Source organism: Tauraco erythrolophus, chromosome 10 (assembly GCF_009769465.1).
Source record: "Tauraco erythrolophus isolate bTauEry1 chromosome 10, bTauEry1.pri, whole genome shotgun sequence".
Classification (NCBI taxonomy): domain Eukaryota; kingdom Metazoa; phylum Chordata; class Aves; order Musophagiformes; family Musophagidae; genus Tauraco; species Tauraco erythrolophus.
In genome coordinates this window covers 29,327,268-29,346,483 of record NC_141474.1, presented here as the reverse complement: position 1 = coordinate 29,346,483, position 19,216 = coordinate 29,327,268, and the positions used below count along the sequence as shown (strand labels likewise).

Genomic DNA, 19,216 nt, shown 5'->3' with positions numbered 1-19,216 from the left:
GGAAGTCGAAACACATGGAGTGGCAGCAATCACTGAGAGATGACTGCAGCCATTTCTGGGTTTTACATGTTGTTGCTGCTTCCCTTAGAAATGACAGCAGGTTGCTCTCTGCAGTGTCCTGCCAGCTCTGGGCTACTGAGAATGAGCAAGCCACGAGAGCTGGATCTGCATCCGGGCTGTCAGAGTCAGCAGAATGGAACGCCCAGGCCAGAGAGTTGTGCTGCTCTCCCTGTGGCAGCTCCTCTCTCACCTTTCCCACCAGGCATTGTGGGCACCAGCCCAAATCAGGAGCATTACTCAGATACATTTGATTTTTTCCCCAGTGCAGAAATGTCTCAGATAGGCATCCCTTTCCATGACATCATGGAGCACCAGTAGCATGGTGCTCAGTGCCTGCCTTTTAAATAACTCCCGTTCAGGAAGAACTGTCTGTCTCTCCCCTGTATCAGACAAGTAGTGTGTGTGCACGGCTGGTGAGGATGCTCTTACCATGTGTTTTCAGTATGCCCTTGCTTTCTTCCACACTAATCCACATCTCCCTGTCTTTCTGAGTGGGTGTTGGAACTTGTCTGTCTGTGGATGTCTTCTAAAAAATCTGGCAGCCCAGTTTGTCTCAGGAGACTGGGCAGTGGCACGGCACAGCTGGGCTTGGTGCTCAACCTTACAGCGGTGCCATGGCTGACTTGGTGCAGTCGCAGGCTGGCAGTGAAGTGTCGTTTGAGTTAGGAAGCAGAGCAGAGAACAGCCCCCAAAGGAACTGTGTTTCTTTAATATGAATTCAGAGTGATGTGGATTGCTGTCAATGTAACGCCCAGCCACAAGTAATCCAGGCAGGAGGTGCAGGGCATGCTCCTCATCTTGGTGTGTCTGTCTAGCTGTTCGCTAGACACTGCAGTGCCCTCCAAGTTTCCCCCAAAAAGCACGGCAGTGAATTCTGGCAGGCAGTGAATATACTGCTGAAGTTTGGGTAATGGGCAGCAGCTGCCCAGCAGAAAGAGAACAGGCTAACGTCTCTGCCTGGCTCCTCCTCTGCTCCTGTTGAGAAGTGCAGCAAGTGAACCAGCACTTGATTTACAGTCTCTAAGTCCATTCCACAAAGCACCCCTGAAACCAGGGGAATCATCTGAGTGAGGGTTTGCTTGTTAGTTGAAACAGCCTTTGTAGTATTTTGCAGAGAGCAGTTGTGCATGTTTATGACCCAATTCGCTACAGACCTGTGCAAGTGTAGGAGTAGATGATATCCATTAATAAACATCATTGAACAGTGACAACACACAATGTGACTCTGTGGACACCTTCCTGGAGCTTAGTGAACTTGCTCTATTAATAATGTATTGATATCTATATGTGTGTGTCTTTGATAGGAGGGTGAAAGCATCCCAGAGCTGAGATAGGGTTCCTTCTGGCATGATATTTTCCTAGTCTTACTGATCTAATTGGCTTGTGGTTGTTTTCATTTTCTTCCAAGAGCACTGGTTTAATGACTGTGCTGTACAGCTCACCTGCAGTGTGCAAGGAAGCAAGAAGTAAAAGTTGAATGAAAAATTTGCCTTTAAATTGCATTACAGATTGAAGCAAATCAGTTTTGCTTGTTCTAGTGAGCCTACTATCCCTGAAATCCCACAGCTTCTGTTCAGCAGTCTTACTCAGGGAGAGGACTTTCTTGTCACCTTGTGTAGGTTAATTACAACAACAAGAAAATGTTATTTCTGACAGGAAACCAGCTTTCCTCAACCTCTCATTCAGTTCTAGTTACAAGGTTCCATTTAGCCTATTTTTCATTTCAGCACTTGAAAGCAGTATCAGAGAGGTGGCCTTGGATTACACAGGGACCCAGGAGAAGATGGGAACTGTTGCTTCATAAATCGCACACTTGGGCTGATGCAGGCTGCCAGCAGAGACTGTTGTGTGGGAGGACTCTCTCTCAGTGCTAATGGAGTATCTCTGACAGACTGCACTTTGGTGTTTTTTGAGATTTTCATATAGATCATTCCTTGGAGCTACATGGGAAAATAGTACAGTATTTCAAAATAGCTGACCCCTGGGAGATGAAACCCCCCTAGCATGAATTATTAAAGCTCAGAGAGACTGTTCAGAAAAGTCAACAAGAACCAGCACATGGGGAAGAAGGAGCCTCCTGGAGAGAGCCCTCAGGTCCTTTGGGAGTTCCTCACATCTGGCAGGACATACTCAAAGCAGCAGCTCTCTCATGGGACGAGATGCAGAGATTCGTGTACGCTATATCCCCAGGGCTCCCTGTTCATTTAGACAATAGCTTTCAGTCCCAATGATCCTAGAGTGTTGGTTTGGAATAATAAAGAGCAAGAAAGTGATATGGGGTGGCTTCCTATCTGTGAAGTCACTCATATGCTCTGTGGCGCCAGGTCCTGGCTACCAAAAGCTGATGTATATAGGAAGATTTCTGAGGACCTTGACCCCTCTTACCACTCAAAGTCCTCCTTTATCTTAGATAATCTGTATATCCCTTGCAGGTATTAACGAATGCTCTCTGAACAACGGTGGTTGCTCACACATATGCAAAGACTTGAAGATTGGTTATGAATGTGAATGCCCGCCTGGATACAAGCTTCTGGATAAAAAAACGTGTGGAGGTAATTTACATGCAAACAGCAGTCCCTTGTGTTTCACCATACAGAGACGTGATTATGTTCACTTCAGCACTGCTCCATCACAGATGGTTTGATTTCAAGTTATTGATGGGTTTCAAACACTCCTTTCAGACATAGATGAATGTGAGAATCCAGACGCCTGTAGCCAGATCTGCATTAATTACAAGGGGGACTACAAATGCGAGTGCTACGAGGGATACGAGATGGACACCTTGTCCAAGAACTGCAAAGCTGTAGGTAAGACAATGCCACAGGCGCTTAAACTCTGCTTGCTCAACTTCACAACTCCGATAAGAAAACATGCTTGCAGGGCTGAGGCTAGGGGAAAAGAAACAAAAGGAAAGTAGCAAAGCAAAGACATTTCATTTCAAGCAGCACAGAACTTCTGCGGTGATAGCAGATGCGTCTTTAGGCAACAACTACTGATCATGCAGACCAGAATATTTTAACAGTGTACAAAGCAAGATTTACAGGCACTAGTTGGCTGTTTGAAGCTGAAACTAGAAAAGAAAGCCTCTTGGCAGGTGTTGTTAAAAACAGTGCAGCAAAAACATTTAGTAGTAGTATTAAAAGGAAGAAAACATCCAATTTAAAGCATGGTGCGTTAGTCACCGCTCCACCTTCCCAGCCTCTTACGCAAATACCAACATGAACACCAGTGGTTTGCTCGACATTATTGCAAAAATGGATGTTGATGTCAGAGGGATGGAAAGTTGAATTGTGCGAGACGAAGCGTTAGCCATGACAGGGGTTTCTTTAATGGAAATAGTGGGTCCCTTAGGGAAGGGCGAGTTATCTGCAATACAAAATTGCTTCTCTGGTGTTATGCTGCACATCCATGTGGCTTCTTTCCTCCCAGGTTCTATATGGTACACACAGTGTCCTGCTGACCTTGTAAAGCCTGTTAGTCTCACACCTGCATTGAGTTAGGTGACTCAAATCCAGGGGGACCGATCTGCTTCTTGGTTAGAAAATTCTGTTGTGCCTGAGAGTCTGTGCTGGGATCCCTGCAGCACAACGTATTCCAGAGCTATTACTTTGTCCCAGCTTTTCTCTTTCAGTATGATGTTCCTCAATCCCCTTTTGTCCTTCCCAGTGGAAAGACGCTCTTTGCTAACCAGTCTAACCCACCAAAGCTCGTTCTGAGCCTCCCATCCTGTCCTTATATCAAACAGGGAGGTACACAAAGGACACACTAAAGCTTTAGCTGTTTGACTCGCAGCTTGTTTTAGTGACACTTAAGAACACAGAGAATCGCATGCTCTGCTACTTGCAGAGGGCAAGGATGTCACCCTACAGCCTAGAGACATAGGTGTCTGCCTCCCACAGTAGGAAACTGGCCTCCGTGGGGCCCATTGGGAATAACCATGGAGGCTAAGTTGCTGGCTGTGGTCTTCTAAGCAAAATAACTATTGGGTTTCTGTGTGTCCTGCTCTCCTGTCTTTTGGAAAATTCAGGTCAACTTCATGCTTCCTGAGAGGCTCTGGCCTGGGCTGGCCTGAGATCATGACTGCAGTAGCAGTATCACCAGCACCCAGGCTGCATGCTCTGGACCCACAAAAGAGAGATGTGAACTGCCTGAGTCCAAGTGCTCAGGTGGACTGTTTTCTGTCTAAAATTCCTCCGTGGCAATCAGTCCTGGCTTTGCCGGATTCCATGTGGCTCTACCATGCCTCACATCTGGCTGCCTCCCTTCTCTCCAGCCAGCCCAGAGGGCTGTCTCTTCCTTGCCGTGGCTGTGAGTCACCAAAATCTGGCTGACGTGTTTTGTATCTAAAATGTGTAATTGAAGGTGAGGACATTCCCTAGAGTTCTGCTTGTGGCTTAGCAGAATGGGCAGACCAAGAGCCGGTGTGCAGAGGTGCTGTGCTCCTCCATGCCTGCATCTGGTAGCTCTGCTTATCTGGTAGCTCTGCTGTTTACGTTTGCGTGTTGTGCAAAGCTTCCTTACAAAGCTTGACTGATAGTTCTGCTGTTCTTTCGGAAACGAAAGCTGAATCCAGCCTGTGGGTCAGCTGCTAAAATGACAAATGCACATATTTTCTGTGGTAGGCAAGAGTCCGTACCTGATCTTCACAAACCGCCATGAGGTCCGTAAGATAGACCTGGTGAAAAGGGATTATTCTCGCCTCATTCCGATGCTGAAGAACGTCGTGGCTCTGGACGTGGAGGTGGCAACAAATAGAATATATTGGTGTGATTTGTTCTACCGAAAAATCTACAGGTAAGGGGCAAGGGAGGATGTGTTTTGGCACCTTTCCAATGCTGTGGTTCAACCTGTACCCCTTAAGGACAGTTTGCAGAGAACAACATGGGATACAGTGAACCTGAGGGCTTTTCCTCCCTTATTGGATTACCTGTTGTGGCCCAGACTCCGTAAGCTTTTTCAGGAATCAATAAAGAAATCAGGGCCTTGTGCAGTTATCTCGTCTGGGAATACAGGAAGGCTTTTTGTCAATAGTAGATCCTGCTGCATTTGTGCAATTACACGTAGACAGACCCTCGTTTGCTCAGTCGTAGTGTTGCCAAGCGAAGCTGCTCAAGTCTGCTGCTGTGCTGTGTGCTGCACGTGAAACTACAAGGACAGCATCTGAGAGCACAAGGAGGCAAATGGTGGGAGCAAGGAGGTAGCAACACAGACACTAGCTGCCCTCTGTAGTCTCTGGGAGACTGGATTTAAATTCACACCACTCGACCACAGTGCACATTCTGTAATTATCGTTCTTTCTCCTCCTTCGGCTGTTTTTATGGCATCCATCACAGTGTTACATGCCAGGGCTTGTGAGTGTGCCTAGTCAAAACTGCATTTACTTTCTGCACTGAAAATCCCGTGTATGTTCTGATTTGTGTAGCTGCTGCACCCTGCTGCAGCTTCTACAGTGATTTGTTCTGGATTTTAGCTAATGATCAGGCAAAGGTTGATTGGTTTCAGTGCGTGGGAGCCAAGCCAGGGTTTCTCTAGGCTGTGGCAGCTCCCATGACATTGACAGGGAAATTTGCCCAGCCTGTGCTGAGTATTAAGCACTCCTAGGCAAGTACCTTGAGGAGGCCTGTGGGGCTCTGAAAATGGGGAGATGGTTCAGAAGCAAGCTGGATGCTTTCACAGTGTCTGGTTCTGTAGGCACAGGCAGGGTGGGTGAGGGCTTCACATTTATACACAGAGAATTATTCAAGACACACTGCTCCTTCCGCAGCTCTCTGACAGCGAATGCCCTGGGGCACTGGGGGCCACTAAACAGTGTTCATACCCTGAACGTGGCTATGCCAAGCCTTTTTCTTTTTCCAAACAGCTGAATTTTTCTCTTTCTTACTCCTGCTTGCATTAGCTTTGTTGGAAGTCCCACCTTTTCTGCAGAGCAAGCTGTGCAATTACAACTTTTAATGTTCCTGTTTAAGATACTGCTGCTATCACTAGTATCAAACACTTCTAAACAAAAGGCCACTGTGTCCCTCCAGCAGAGAACAGGACTCCAACTGCAAGAGTCCTCTAGGGAAAAGCAGCCTGTAGTTGAGAGGCTATCGCAAGGTGAAAACTACGTGGTACAGGAGGCAATTGCTGGCAAGAGATCCCATGTTTCTTAATGCTCACATCACTTGCCTTTCCAGATCCTCTCCTACTGAGGCAATGTCCCTGCTGGGGTGTCAGAAGATCTTTTAGAGTATTTAGTTACGGGGAGAATTGAAACATCACCTGTATTTCAGCCTTCCCATTCTGAAAGCTGCAGGAGCCTCCCTCTGCTTCTCCACCGCTGCAGCCAGTCATGCTGAGGGTAGAGCACAGCAGCTCTCTGCAGTGGTGGATGAGAAGCATTGAACACGGCTGTTTTACTGGAAAGGAATTAACTGGAATTAACTAATACACAACTGGAGTTGTGTAGTTAGAATATGTGGTGCTCATCAGACTGAAATAAGTCTTGGTAACAGTGTCAGATGCCCTGCAGAACCCCAGTGATACTGTTCATTTGGTGTTGGGCCAGAGAGAAACCAAAACCATTCCTTGCAGTGAAGATGCAGTAGCTTGCAGTTAATCCAGGCTGATTCTGTGTAGCCATTCCAGCCCGGGCCACAGACCATACAATAGTGTCAAAAATTGCTGGGTTTAGACATTTGTTTCCAAGTGTCTGATCTGATACTTGAGAGCTCAGCTCCCATATGACTTACCTTCTCATTCCATGACCAAAGGGATGGGCAGTGAACGGGAGATGTAAACTACTTGTAGTTTCAAATGTTCAGGAAGTGGGGGGACAACAACTCTCTGCTGTTTTGTAACTTTTTTGAGATACATGAAGTTATTTTAAGAGCCAGACTAAGCTTTTGGAAACACTGATGCAAACTCAGAATTTCCAACTCCATTTCAGTTTGCTCAGTGCAGTTGATATTGGTGCAGGTACAAGAGAGCGGAATCAGCTTGAAGGAGCAACATTTAGTTATGAAACATCCATGTGGAGTTTGCTGCCTTTCGTCTGCGTGTTGAGAGATTTTCGAGGCTGCCACTGATACTTACTGAACCTTTTCCTTGAATCTAACAAAATCACTTGCCAAATTAGTACAGCTCCAGGAATTCCTGTGATGAATCATAATTAGTTACACAAGTCCTAATTCTGCAATACATTTAAGCAGTTTATTTGCATGCTAAGTTCAACTCTGTTCAGCAGAGCACTGGAGATTTTATTTCTAATGCCCGTAAATCCCACAAATCAATGCTATTGAAGCTAACATGCCTGAGGTCAAAAGTTTTGCTGAATTGTGCAGTTATAGCAGGAAGCAGGTAGAAAAAATAAAATGACAGTTCCCTATTCTGAAATGCCTGCTGACCAGATACAGGGTAATAAAAACAAGTTGTAGGAGAAAGTGGAAGGATGCAGCATGCAGCCGTAAAGGTTTCTATGTCATGCTGCTACCTGTGCACTTTCTTTCCATGGGGTTGGAGTGGTGCTAACCAGCATCCAGCTGTCTGAGGTGCAAGCCCATGCCCATCCCCATGGCCCTCTCGGTGCCGTGTGTCAGCCCAGTGACGAGTCCTGTCTTTGCAGTGCCTACATAGACAAAGCAAGCGACACAGCTGAGCAGGTGATTTTGATAGACAGCCAGCTGAACTCCCCTGAAGGACTGGCAATAGACTGGGTTCATAAGAACATCTACTGGACCGATTCCGGAAATAAGACCATCTCAGTGGCCACTGCAGATGGAAGCAGGAGGAGGACACTTTTCAACAGTGACCTCAGTGAGCCAAGAGCCATTGCTGTTGATCCCACACGGAGGTAGGTGTAAAGACCACAAACACTCCCTTTGCCAACACAGCCATTTGGTCATCTTTCTGCCTCTCTTACAAACTTGTGGGTGGTTCTCATCTCATCAAGACTTACAGATGCCCTTTAAGATAGATAGAACTTAAACAGGACTGCTGAGATGGTTCAACTAACACTTTGCAAGGCCACCGCTGTTAAAGGAAGTTCTGAAAATAATGGTCAGGTCATGTGTTCAGTGGGCCTGAGCTGGTCCAGGCATGTAGGTTGTTCTGGGAAATGAAGTAGTCTGACGTGTAAGGGCTACTTGTTACGTGGACTTCACTTATCCTAGTAGGCACACCAGGAGATAGTTTGCATGGGGTTACTAAGGTGAGATTTTGCATTCTGGTGCAAGTTTTGTGGCAGAGTACCCTGCTGGACAGTATGTGGCTCCACTAGGTGCACATCAGAATCAACTGAAGTGGCTGAGCAGTGTGGCTCTAGTAGGGAGAGAACAAGGCACCTCCTACTCCAATTAGTAGTGCAGACTTCTTACACTAGAGTCCAGTTTACTGTTTTCTTGCATCCATCTCTTTCAGGTTCATGTACTGGTCTGACTGGGGAGACAAAGCTAAGATTGAGAAAGCTGGCCTGAACGGCGTGGGGCGGCAAGTGCTGGTGACTGACAACATTGAGTGGCCAAATGGCATCACACTTGGTAAGTGCCCAGGTTAGAGATAAAGCATCCGCCGTGGCTGACATACATTTATTTTCATTGTTAAATAGGAAAACAAAATTGTAACTGTGCAAAGGCACCTGCACACAAGAATCCTAAAATACTCTGTCACTTACTGCTCACAAACATGAGCAATTTTATTTCAATGTCAGTAGCAAGTGTAGGCAGTAAGTCTTGCCACAGTCAGAACGTCGTACTGCAGGAGCTCCAAGTTGCTTTCACGTGTGCCTTAAGGCAAAGGGAAATTTTGGGGTAGGATGCGGAGCTGCAACCACCCTTTGGAAGTCAAGGAAGCATCAGAGAGTGCTTGGTGCTAGTGTCTCTGGACCTGGACCTGTCTCAGAAGCAGTGTCAAGATACTTCACTGAACTGATAAACGTACGATAAATCTGGATTTACAGCCAGATGTGTTTAATGCGATGCAGATGTGAGGTTCCCCGCTTGGTTTTGTGTTTGAAAATTCTGGCCATCACAAGGATGTAGGAGAAAATGCTGTTACTGTTGCATAGTGTTGAAGTGCTACTACTGTTAACAAATAATGTTATCCTTTAGTAATTAAGAAATTAATTAATGACTTGTTTAATTACAGAACTTGTTTTGTGTTGGCACTCATCCACTTGCATTCCGTTTAGTGAATCTCATCCAAAACATGTGAATTGGCTCCAGGAAGAGAAATTCAGTGCTTAGCATTCTAAATAACATTGGATCCTTCCCTCCCACTCTTACATGCACCCTCCCCAAAACCTGGCTGGTTGTGGGAGGAGTGTCTCCACCACCAGCGTTGCCCCAGCCTGCGGCACAAGAAGGGTTTCTGGACCCAGGTGTCTTCGTCACTGAAAATGTGTAAGTCTCACAACTCCCTCGGAGAGGTGTTTCATTTCAATCACAGTTTAAGTTCTCCAACAAGAGGCCAAGGACCAAATAGCCTGGAGAGGGATGAAGCTTCTCGCTCAGGCACTGACGGAGCAACTCTGGGAAGCCCAGACTGCTGCTGGCCTGCTCCTCCTGGTAACAAAAGAACCTTGTTGTACAAAGCCGTCGGTCAGGCGCTCCCCACACACACACAACAGAGTGTTCCTCCTTTTTAATCTTATTTATAGGGTCTTATCCCAGCATATCTGGGCACTGATTCAAAATCAGAACTCCTGTAGAAAAAAAAAAAGCCCCAATAATAAAGAGATTAGTCATGCTGCCAGCAGGAAAAACATACTGGGCAAGAGAAAAAGAGTTGCAGGAGCCGTGTGTAATTTTGCTTCATTGTGTTTCACTTCTCAGATTTGCTGAATCAGCGTCTCTACTGGGTAGACTCCAAGCTGCATTCACTGTCCTGCATTGATTTCAATGGCAGCAACAGAAAAGTTCTGATCTCCTCTGTTGACGATCTGAGCCATCCTTTCGGCTTAGCAGTGTTTGAGGTAAGTGTCAGGAATGGGTGCAGAACAGACTGGAGGCTGCAAGAGGTCTCAGAGCTGCTCTCGATGCAAAGCTCTGCCTTTTGCAGAGCACAGAAACCTCAGTGAGGGCCTTTGCTGCTGCAGAAACCAACTGACCTGGTGTGGGTTCAGCAGGGAAATCTGGGTTTTAAAGCCCTTCATGAGGAGCAATGCGTTGCCTAATGTATACCAGGGTATCCGTGAGGGGCTGGTGGTGCCCAGTGTAACACCTCCCACAGGATTGGAAAATGAGCAATGGGTTTTCCTTGATTTGAATTGAGCCAACTGTCCATACAAAGGCCAAAACTATTAGCAAGGGAAGGGAGAAGCCACTTACTGTGGTCAGCAGGTGGGACAACCATTCACTGAGTGACACTGCAACATGTGTCTTATCTTTTGAAAGCCAGACTTGGAGAGGAGCTGCATGGGCTTGGAGCAGCCTCTCAGCCTGCGGTGGAGCACTCTGCTGCTCTCAGCAGGTTTGTTTCCTGTGTTGTGTTTTCTGGTGCCAACAGAACCCTCAGGGGAGGACAGCACCTTAGGTTTTGCTGCATTGGCTAGTTGTTTCTGCAGAAGTGTTCTCAGACACCTTTTCACATGTCTCAGAAGTCTCGAGGCTTCAGCTGGGAGGATCTGAGCCAGCAAGGCACTGGCAGGGCTCCCTCTGCAGTCACTGTGCACCAGTGCGTTGCTGAGGTTGGGGACTTGGCGTTCAAAAGGTGTCTATTCATCTAGTTCTGAAAGGGTCAGATAATTCTCTTTCAGGCTGAACTGCTCCAGTTACGACACATAAACCCTGCCGCGCATCAAAGAAACTTCCCTGTCCAAAGACATAAGCTTATTGTCACAAGGGCTTCCCGCTCCTACTTGAGTATATTCCACTGAAAACCCTATTAGTGTTGTAGATTCAGTACTCTTGTGCCATTCAGTGTCACACTGTAGCCTTAGTAAGAGCAGAGCAGTAATTAATTAAATAGTGCCCTTCAGATCCTCAGGTGTCATCAAGGAAGAACTAAGACCTGCTGAGATCTGCAGAAATTACTACATAAACGGGCATCCACATTTCTGCCATTAGTTTATACACAGCTACCCAGTGACAGGGCCCAGGGCTAACAGCTTCCTTGCAGTTTGTGTCTCATACTAAGCCTGTGTTCGAAACTCTGCATTCCCCATCCTATCTCAGGAGTACTCCAGGGGTGTGGAAGACATAATTCAAATCCCTGCTTTGCCTGGGTGGAAGCAAAGAGAATACCCAGCTCTTCCTCCCTGGTAGAGGATTGCCAAGTATCACTAGCCTGGGGCAGTGAAGTCTTCTCTCTTGAAGCTGAGCTCCTTTCCGTGATTGTTTAAATGATTGTGGGAACAAAAGCTTCAACTTTGGCACCTCACTCTAGGTAAGCTATAGCAGGGAAAGGTGTCTGGTTGGCTCCCTGTCAAGGCATGTGTCACTGCCTCCTTTCCGTTCCCTTCATTTCACTCAACAAGGTTGGCTTTTGGCTCAGCAAAACCCCCTTCCTTAAAGCCCTTACTCCTCCCATGCAATGTGTGTGATACCTAGGCGTCTGAATTTGCTTTGGGCACAAGTTTCCCCAAGACACTGCTGCTCTTCAGGTTTATCCTCAGTGTTTGGAAGGATCTTTTGGGTTATTTAACCTCTGTACACCTTTCCTCATTTGAATGGCTGGTGAGAATAACAGACAACTCTTTTGCTTTTGATAATTTGCCTTTGTTCTCCAGCAGTGTGGCTTTTCTTACTGAAATATATGTGGTAGCAGCAGAAGTAGCAACTACTGTTCGATAACTGCGATTCGTGTGTACCTCCTTGACCAGTTTTTTTTAATATCTTCAATCATAGTATGCCACGCAAAAGATACTCATAAAAAAGAGAAATAGATAGTCATCTTCCAGGTGTGCTCTAGGCACTGGCTTCTTCATAGATACCTACTTAATGCAGGTCTTGTCTTTGGAAAGGAAAGGAGAAAAACTCAGCAGAGACAACAAGTTTCTAGTATGGCCCTTTGGTTCTGTTCATGATCCATCCTGTCTTAAAAAAAAAAAAAAAAAAGGGGAGTTCAGAAACAGAATGGATGTAACTCTTCCGTACTTAAGCTGGAGAAGGCTCTGGGGAGACCTTCTAGCAGCCTTCCAGTACCTAAAGGGGCTACAGGAAAGCTGGAGAGGGACTTTGGACAAGGGCGTGTAGTGACAGGATATGGGGCAATGGATTTAAACTGAAAGAGGAGAGATTTAGATTAGATAGAAGGAGGAAATTCTTCACTCCGAGGGTGATGGAGCAGGTTGCCCAGAGATGTTGTAGATGCCCATCCCTGGAAGTGTTCAAGGCCAGGTTGGGTGAGGCTTTGAGCAACATGATCTAGTGGAAGGTGTCCCTGCCCATGGCAGGGGGGTTAGAACCAGATGACCTTTAAGGTCCCTTCCAACCCAGACCATTCTGTGATTCTGCTCCCTCATCTCACTCTCACAGCTGCTTAGAATTACTAAGCACTTCATAAACGTTGCTGGGCTTTTGAACATTAGAAGTGACAGTGTCCAAAAAAAAAAAGAAAAAAGCTGCAGATCGAAGTAGCATGAACCAAAGGTGCCCCAAGGTAGGAACACAGTGTGTTGACTTTGTGACTACTGGAGTTTAATCCAACCTGAGTGGGACTTGAGCAGGGCCAGGTCAGAAATCCTGTTTGTTTCCTGCAGGACAGAGTGTTCTGGACTGACCTGGAGAACGAAGCAATCTTCAGCGCAAACAGGCTGAATGGCTTGGACATCTCCATTTTGGCAGAAAACCTTAATAATCCTCATGACATTGTGGTATTTCATGAATTAAAGCAGCCCAAAGGTAAGTTGTGTCCTTGGGGTATCATGGCCCTGACTCGGGTTTATTTGAGCTGGTAAATGAAATGTTTCCTGATGATTCTTGCTTTGATGAGAGAGAAAGCACAGGTAATAATGTGAAATCAATGCCTAATGTTTGAAGCTGCCATATAATTAATTCAGCAGCAGCACTGATTGAAAAGTCTGCAATTTGTTAATAGCTGTTTAATTAGCATCTTTGATAACAGTGAGTTAATCTTGTCACCCTGATACTTGCCATTCATTATATATTTGGGCAGTTTTTATAGTAGCCTGTAAGGTTTCGCTCTACTCCAAACTGTAAAGATGATTAAGCAGCCTGATTGATTGAGGTAGGGAGTGGAAGAGAATCTTCTTAGAGGACCTGGTATTTCTTTGCCAAGAAGAAGAAATAAATAGTTAGAAAAATAACTTGTCTTTTTGTCCATCCTTGAACAGCTCCAGATTCCTGTGAGCTCAGCCCCCAGGCAAACGGAGGCTGCGAGTATTTGTGTCTTCCTGCACCTCAGATCTCTCCTCATTCTCCCAAGTACACATGTGCCTGTCCGGACAATATGTGGCTGGGTCCTGACATGAAAAAATGCTACAAAGGTGAGTACAATCACGTCACTGTTTTGCTATTCCAACAAAACCGTACTTCAAGTGAATATATTTCCTGACGGTGGAACACAAACGTTAGCTTTTGTATTCCACATACTTGCTGCCTTCTGAACGCAGCATTGTGGTGTCCTCTGTTGAAAACGTGCTTATTTGTGAAACCATAACCAGAAGAAGATACAGCCAGGAAGAGGAAAAAAGGGATAAGTGCAGCACTAGAAGTGTGAATGGTCAATAATCATTAAAATTTGCCATGTTATCGCCGGGTCTGGAGAGGCCACAGTCATTGCCGATAGTATCCTGAAGAGACGAGTGGTTTCGATGTACTTTTCCCCAATATGCAAATAGTTCCTGGTACAAATTTAATATCTCTTGAGATACTAAAATCAACCCTAAGTTTTTGAACTTCTTAGCTACTTTCCATCCATAGCACTTTATTACTACTAATAAATAAAGCTTGACTTCAGGAAATCATTTTTGTAGCTTTAGGCAGAGAACTATCGATAGTCTGACTACCTGGTAAATAGAATTGGAATTTGGTTTCAGCTTGTAATCAGTGAACATAACAACCCTCCCCAGATTTGTATCACCACTTGTGATTTGCTTTGTGTACTGACTTTTACCAAATTTCCTGTCTGCTCTTGCTTTTCAGATCTTCCAACTACTTCAACTACTGCAGTGGTTTCTACAGCTGCAGCATCCCATAGTGCCAGTACCACGACCATTCCAACCATCACTGGCAGTGCCAATAGCACCCCTGAAGTCGCCCCCAAAGCTGTATCAGAAGCTACAATTAACACCCCAAGTTTTCATTTACCTTCCACCACATCCATTCTGATGGATTCTGAGATGACCACAGGGAACAGCAATTTATCACTGCACTGTAAGAGAACGAGATTCCTCCCTTCTTTTTCTCTAGATGCCTTAGCACAAACACTCATGCACTGGTGGGAAACCTCGACTTCACACCTGAGTTATAAACAGGTCAGATGCGGGCACATCCTGTTGCATAGCAGGAGAAACCAGGTACTCCTTCTGCAGACACCTCTGTTATTAAGGACTGATGTGATTCCAGCTGCTTGGGATGTTAAGGAATTTGTCAGGTGCTCATCCAGCACACGTAAAGCTGACTCTAGAGATGAGGCCCTGAGAGTTTGTACTAGTCCTTGTCTTGTGCCTAATCCTAGTTAATCCCAGTTTCAGTGGTTTGTAGTGCCGCATGCCATCATACAGATGATTCTACAGGCACTTCACCTGCTTTAATTGTTTAATTATTAATGTGATCCAGCAGAAGCTGTGGGAGAAAAACGCCTCCTGTCCAGCTTTAGTCCTGCTGGATGTTTGGGCTTACTACGACCCCGGACAAGCTGCATCTGTTCTGTGTGGCTCTGCTCTGCATGTTGTGGCCTGATCAGTGACATAAGTTGGAAGTTTTGTGTTATGTATCAGAAAAGTATCCCAATGGAGAGCACTAATAGGCTTTCCTAAAGTTCACCCCACATAATGAGTAAGTAATGAAACACCAGCCTACCATCTAGATCATGCTGCCACAGCAAAGCTGAACTGCTTTTCAAAAAAAAAAAAAAAAATTCTAGTCCAAAGAGAAGACTTTACTTTTCAGGGCTGTCATTCAAGACCTCAAACAGATCTACATTGCTTTAAAAACAGTAAAATACTACTTATTTTTCCCCTAAACATTTCACGGAGCAGAATAGGCAGTTTCCGTTGCGTTTGGAAAGCAAAAATAAACCATCCCTGTTTGACTTGGGGGCCTGTTTGTTGGAACACGCAGCACACGCTGTACTGCATGTGCGAAAGCAGAATCCAATTTCTAACATTCATTCTTGTAAATCCTTTTTGGGCAAATATTCTTGTAAGTCCTTTCTGTGCAAATTTCTTTCAAATGCAATAATTAACTTTTAATAAGCCATGGAAGCAAGGTGCTTTAATTGTCCACATTTGAAATAGTCTGGCTTATTGTTACGTAAATAACTGCAATAGCACAATCTGCCACAGGGAAGTATTTAAAAGCATAAATTGCCTTTTAAGTTCCATGAAATGGTGTATCAAAAGACAAACTACAGTGAGTTCTCCCTTGCTCAATGCCTGATATTTTAGCAAAAGTAAATTTCCTGTGCTGATCCCTTATTATAAGAGCTCAGAGCAAGCATATTTAAGTATATAACTTGAAAGATATATTGATTATTTTTTTTAATTATTTTTCCCTGACATTGTTTTTTTCTCTTGTAAGTAAAATACTGAGTTTTGAGGTCATTCTTGCATGCTGAGGCAGGCTGCAGCCATGAGAGATATACGTGTAGACTAACTCCTTAGCTATAAACGAAAAAGTAACAACTAAAAAGAAAAGCTGTGCGGATGGCTTTGAACTATTCTTCTTCTGACAGCTCAATAAATCATTAATTGTGTCAGTACTAGAAAGTGTTTTACTGTGGATTTTTAAGAGCAATGTTCACCATCCCTTGATCCATGCATGGAATTTCCATTAAATGTCACATTTTTAAAAACTGGCCTTTTTTGTGTGTTTGAAAATTAGAGGCACAAGTACAGTGAGTTACTGATTCCTGTTTAGAGCGGCTCTATCTGGTCACGCTGTACTGGTCACTTCCCTTAACTGACCCCGCTCTCCTGGGGTGTAGCCTGCAGTCCTGTGAGGGCAGGAGCACTCCATGGCCAGGCTGCTGAGCGTTCCCAAGAAGCAGCAGCTCAGCTTAGCCCAGATTCCTGTGTACGTGCTTTTTAACTTCTCCGCAATAATTTTATTACAAAACTTTTCATAAACTCTTTGGTTACAAAAGCTTTTTGATGGACAGAACAAGATGGTTACTGACAAAACATTCTTCAGGCATGGCTGTAAAACCAGCAAATGAGTTAAATGACCAGAACGATTTCTGTAATTACAGATGCAAATAACGACCAAGGCTTTGATTCAACGGTGACAGCAGCCATTATTGGAATTGTCATTCCTGTCGGTAAGCTGATTTGATTTAACCTTTGAAGGAGATCATACCAAAATGCAAATGTAAATACTCTCTTCTGACTTTCAGGGTTGGGGGTAGGAAAGAGTACAGGAACTGCTGAAATGGGGAAAGGTAGTCTGGCTTCAACAGAACTGTACAAGGGGGGATACCAACATGGGAACATCCCAGCAGGTTCATGCCCTCCCCCAGAACTGGCTAACAGCCCTTTCTTTCCCCTTTCCGCAGTGGTCATCGGCTTGCTGTGCATGGGGGGATACCTCATCTGGAGAAACTGGAAACGGAAGAATACTAAAAGCATGAATTTTGATAATCCAGTGTATAGGAAGACAACAGAAGAGGAAGATGAAGATGAAATCCACATTGGGCGGACTGCCCAAATTGGACATGTCTACCCAGCAGTAAGTATCTGAGGAAATTGCTGATGGAGAAGATTAATTTTGTGGGGAGTTTAGAGACAGAATTATCTCCAGCTGACTAGAGCACAGTTATTTGCCATGTAATGACAAAACCCAAAACTACTTTAATAGGCAGAAGTCTAAACTTCAGGCAGCTCTTGCAGTTGTCTTAGAAGACAGTGGTCTGTATAATAATATATTCTGTTCAAATGAAGAATATATTGTCCTAATCGATATACCTAGTAAGCTGGCAAGTGTAAAGCTAGCTATCTCCTGGGCTCAGTGTGATAGCCGATTACTTGTCCTCTACTGGATTCCACGTTGCTGTGCTTAGACTGCTACCAAGTGTCTACAAACCCGCAAGAATATTTTCTGTATAATATAACAGTGTAAAGAGCCAGATTCCTCACAGGGAGGAGTGAATGAGGTTCTGTTGGAAGTTTAAGAAATTTGCCTTGGCAAGATTATGCTTTAAAAAAAGCACACACTCATTTTGATAGCAAGTCCTGCGTATGCAGAAGAACGAGAACCTGTTCTGCATGGCAGTCTGTCTGTAAAGAGCCTCCCTCCAAGCAGCAGCCCTGGCCAGATGAAGCGTTGGCAGTTGTAACTGCTTTGTATTTTCAGAAGAAAGCATGAAGATCTGTAAGTAGTGAGTGACAACAGTATAGCTTCTATAGGCAGGCACTTAGGCAATGCCCTATACTATCTAAAGATCACACCTAGAGAAGGTGACATCCCTGACAAGGAACTTTATCCATGTAATACACAAGTGAAATAAACTTTCCAACACCTCTTTAGTAACACTTGAGTGGGTGACCCCATCTGGGGGAAAGAATCGGATCAAACACAGATTTTCTGTCACTAGGGACAACAATGAGGTTGTTAACAGGAAATACAAGTTAGCAACAGTATCAGAATTGGGTTCTAACGCCTCAGAATTCACAAGACCTAAACTTTCTCCTCATGTGTGTTTTTCTTCCTTCACAGCGTGTAGCATTAAGCTTAGAAGACGACGGGTTGCCGTGAGGATGAAGCTGCTGCTCCGAACAACACACTGAACAAATCTGCTCTGGATCACAGGACCTGCTGCTCCTTTTTAATCATTATTTATGTTGCAGAAGGGTAACCACAAAGTTATAATGAACTGCAAACATCCAAAGGATGTGAGAGTTTTGTATGTATAATCTTTTATACACATTTTAACTTGTTGCACTACCCATTTGTGATAGTGAGTAAGCGACAGCTGAGCTACTAACTCCATGTACATAACCGGCCAGGCTGAAGGTTCAGTAGCTACTGCTTTATTTTAAGACTATATTTATAGATATTTTGTAAATATGTTGAATATGCTTTGTGGCTATCCAACAAGAGAAGTAAAACAAATTCTGTACAGGCAGTTTAGAAATATTTATTAACAAAATCTGGATTATAAGATCTGTTCTGTAAATACAGTAGAGGGGTGAGAGTATTTATTTTTTGTATGTTTGGCTTGCTGTGCATAGATTATCTGTGTATATATCTATCTAGACTAGATAGATATATAGGCATATAAATATATTATATACATATATATAAAAATATACCTATATTTTAAAACTACTAGCCTATGTTTATGAAAACTAGGGATAACTGAATTTTTACAGGATGTTTGAGAAGTTTGCTTTGAAATCTAAAGACACTAAGTAAGAAAGCTGTACAGTGCGATAGCTGACAAATGAAGCACTCCTCTAACAAACAGAGCTCCTGTTTTCCAGACTGGCTCCTAAGGGTTGCTTTTACATTTTTCCAGGCTATCCAGAAAGATTCATCTGCATTTTAACTGATGAGCTATTGCTTACAGCATTTTGGTCAGGAGAAGCCCCTACAGCGCCCAATTTTTGTGTGTTGTATTGTTGCTTTTTACAGTTTAGTACAAATTTGATTTAGGTTGGTTGGTTGGTTGTTTCTAAATGCAAATCTAAATGCTTTTTCCCACTGGGAATCTCGCACCTCTCAAATTTGCTCAGAATTAGTAGAAACAAAGATTTAGCCATATGCTTCCGTACCCCCAAAGTGAGCACTCTCACGTGACTCATCAGGAAAAAAAAACACAACACAACAACAAAAGTTAATTCCTTCCCTCTGTGCCCTTTTCCCCTACTCATACTGATTAAGAGTCCAAATTTAGGAGATGCTGTGGGGCAGTGTCTTAATTCAGCACATGTAGAATTCCTGGAAGTGCAGCAATTGTCTTCCAACTCGCTGCCAATGGGATAACCTGCACCATGGTAGATCTCACATACCACAGAGCACTAGGCAAGGAGCTTAAAGAAGGTTAAAAATTCACAGCC

The 19,216-nt window shown here is 44.4% G+C and overlaps 1 protein-coding gene across 1 annotated transcript in view; it reads left to right on the top strand.

The window, feature by feature from the left end:
• The window catches only part of LRP8 (LDL receptor related protein 8), a 195,162-nt gene extending 177,250 nt beyond the window's left edge, over window positions 1–17,912 (top strand). Inside the window, exons 8-19 of the mRNA XM_086617939.1 lie at window positions 2,493–2,612; window positions 2,742–2,867; window positions 4,683–4,854; window positions 7,664–7,891; window positions 8,458–8,576; window positions 9,870–10,009; window positions 12,737–12,878; window positions 13,331–13,483; window positions 14,142–14,372; window positions 16,411–16,479; window positions 16,714–16,886; window positions 17,874–17,912. Of these exons, the coding sequence (XP_086474065.1) occupies window positions 2,493–2,612; window positions 2,742–2,867; window positions 4,683–4,854; window positions 7,664–7,891; window positions 8,458–8,576; window positions 9,870–10,009; window positions 12,737–12,878; window positions 13,331–13,483; window positions 14,142–14,372; window positions 16,411–16,479; window positions 16,714–16,886; window positions 17,874–17,912 (1,712 nt within the window). The remainder of the gene's footprint in view (window positions 1–2,492; window positions 2,613–2,741; window positions 2,868–4,682; window positions 4,855–7,663; window positions 7,892–8,457; window positions 8,577–9,869; window positions 10,010–12,736; window positions 12,879–13,330; window positions 13,484–14,141; window positions 14,373–16,410; window positions 16,480–16,713; window positions 16,887–17,873) is intronic.
• Window positions 17,913–19,216: the final 1,304 nt, after the last annotated feature.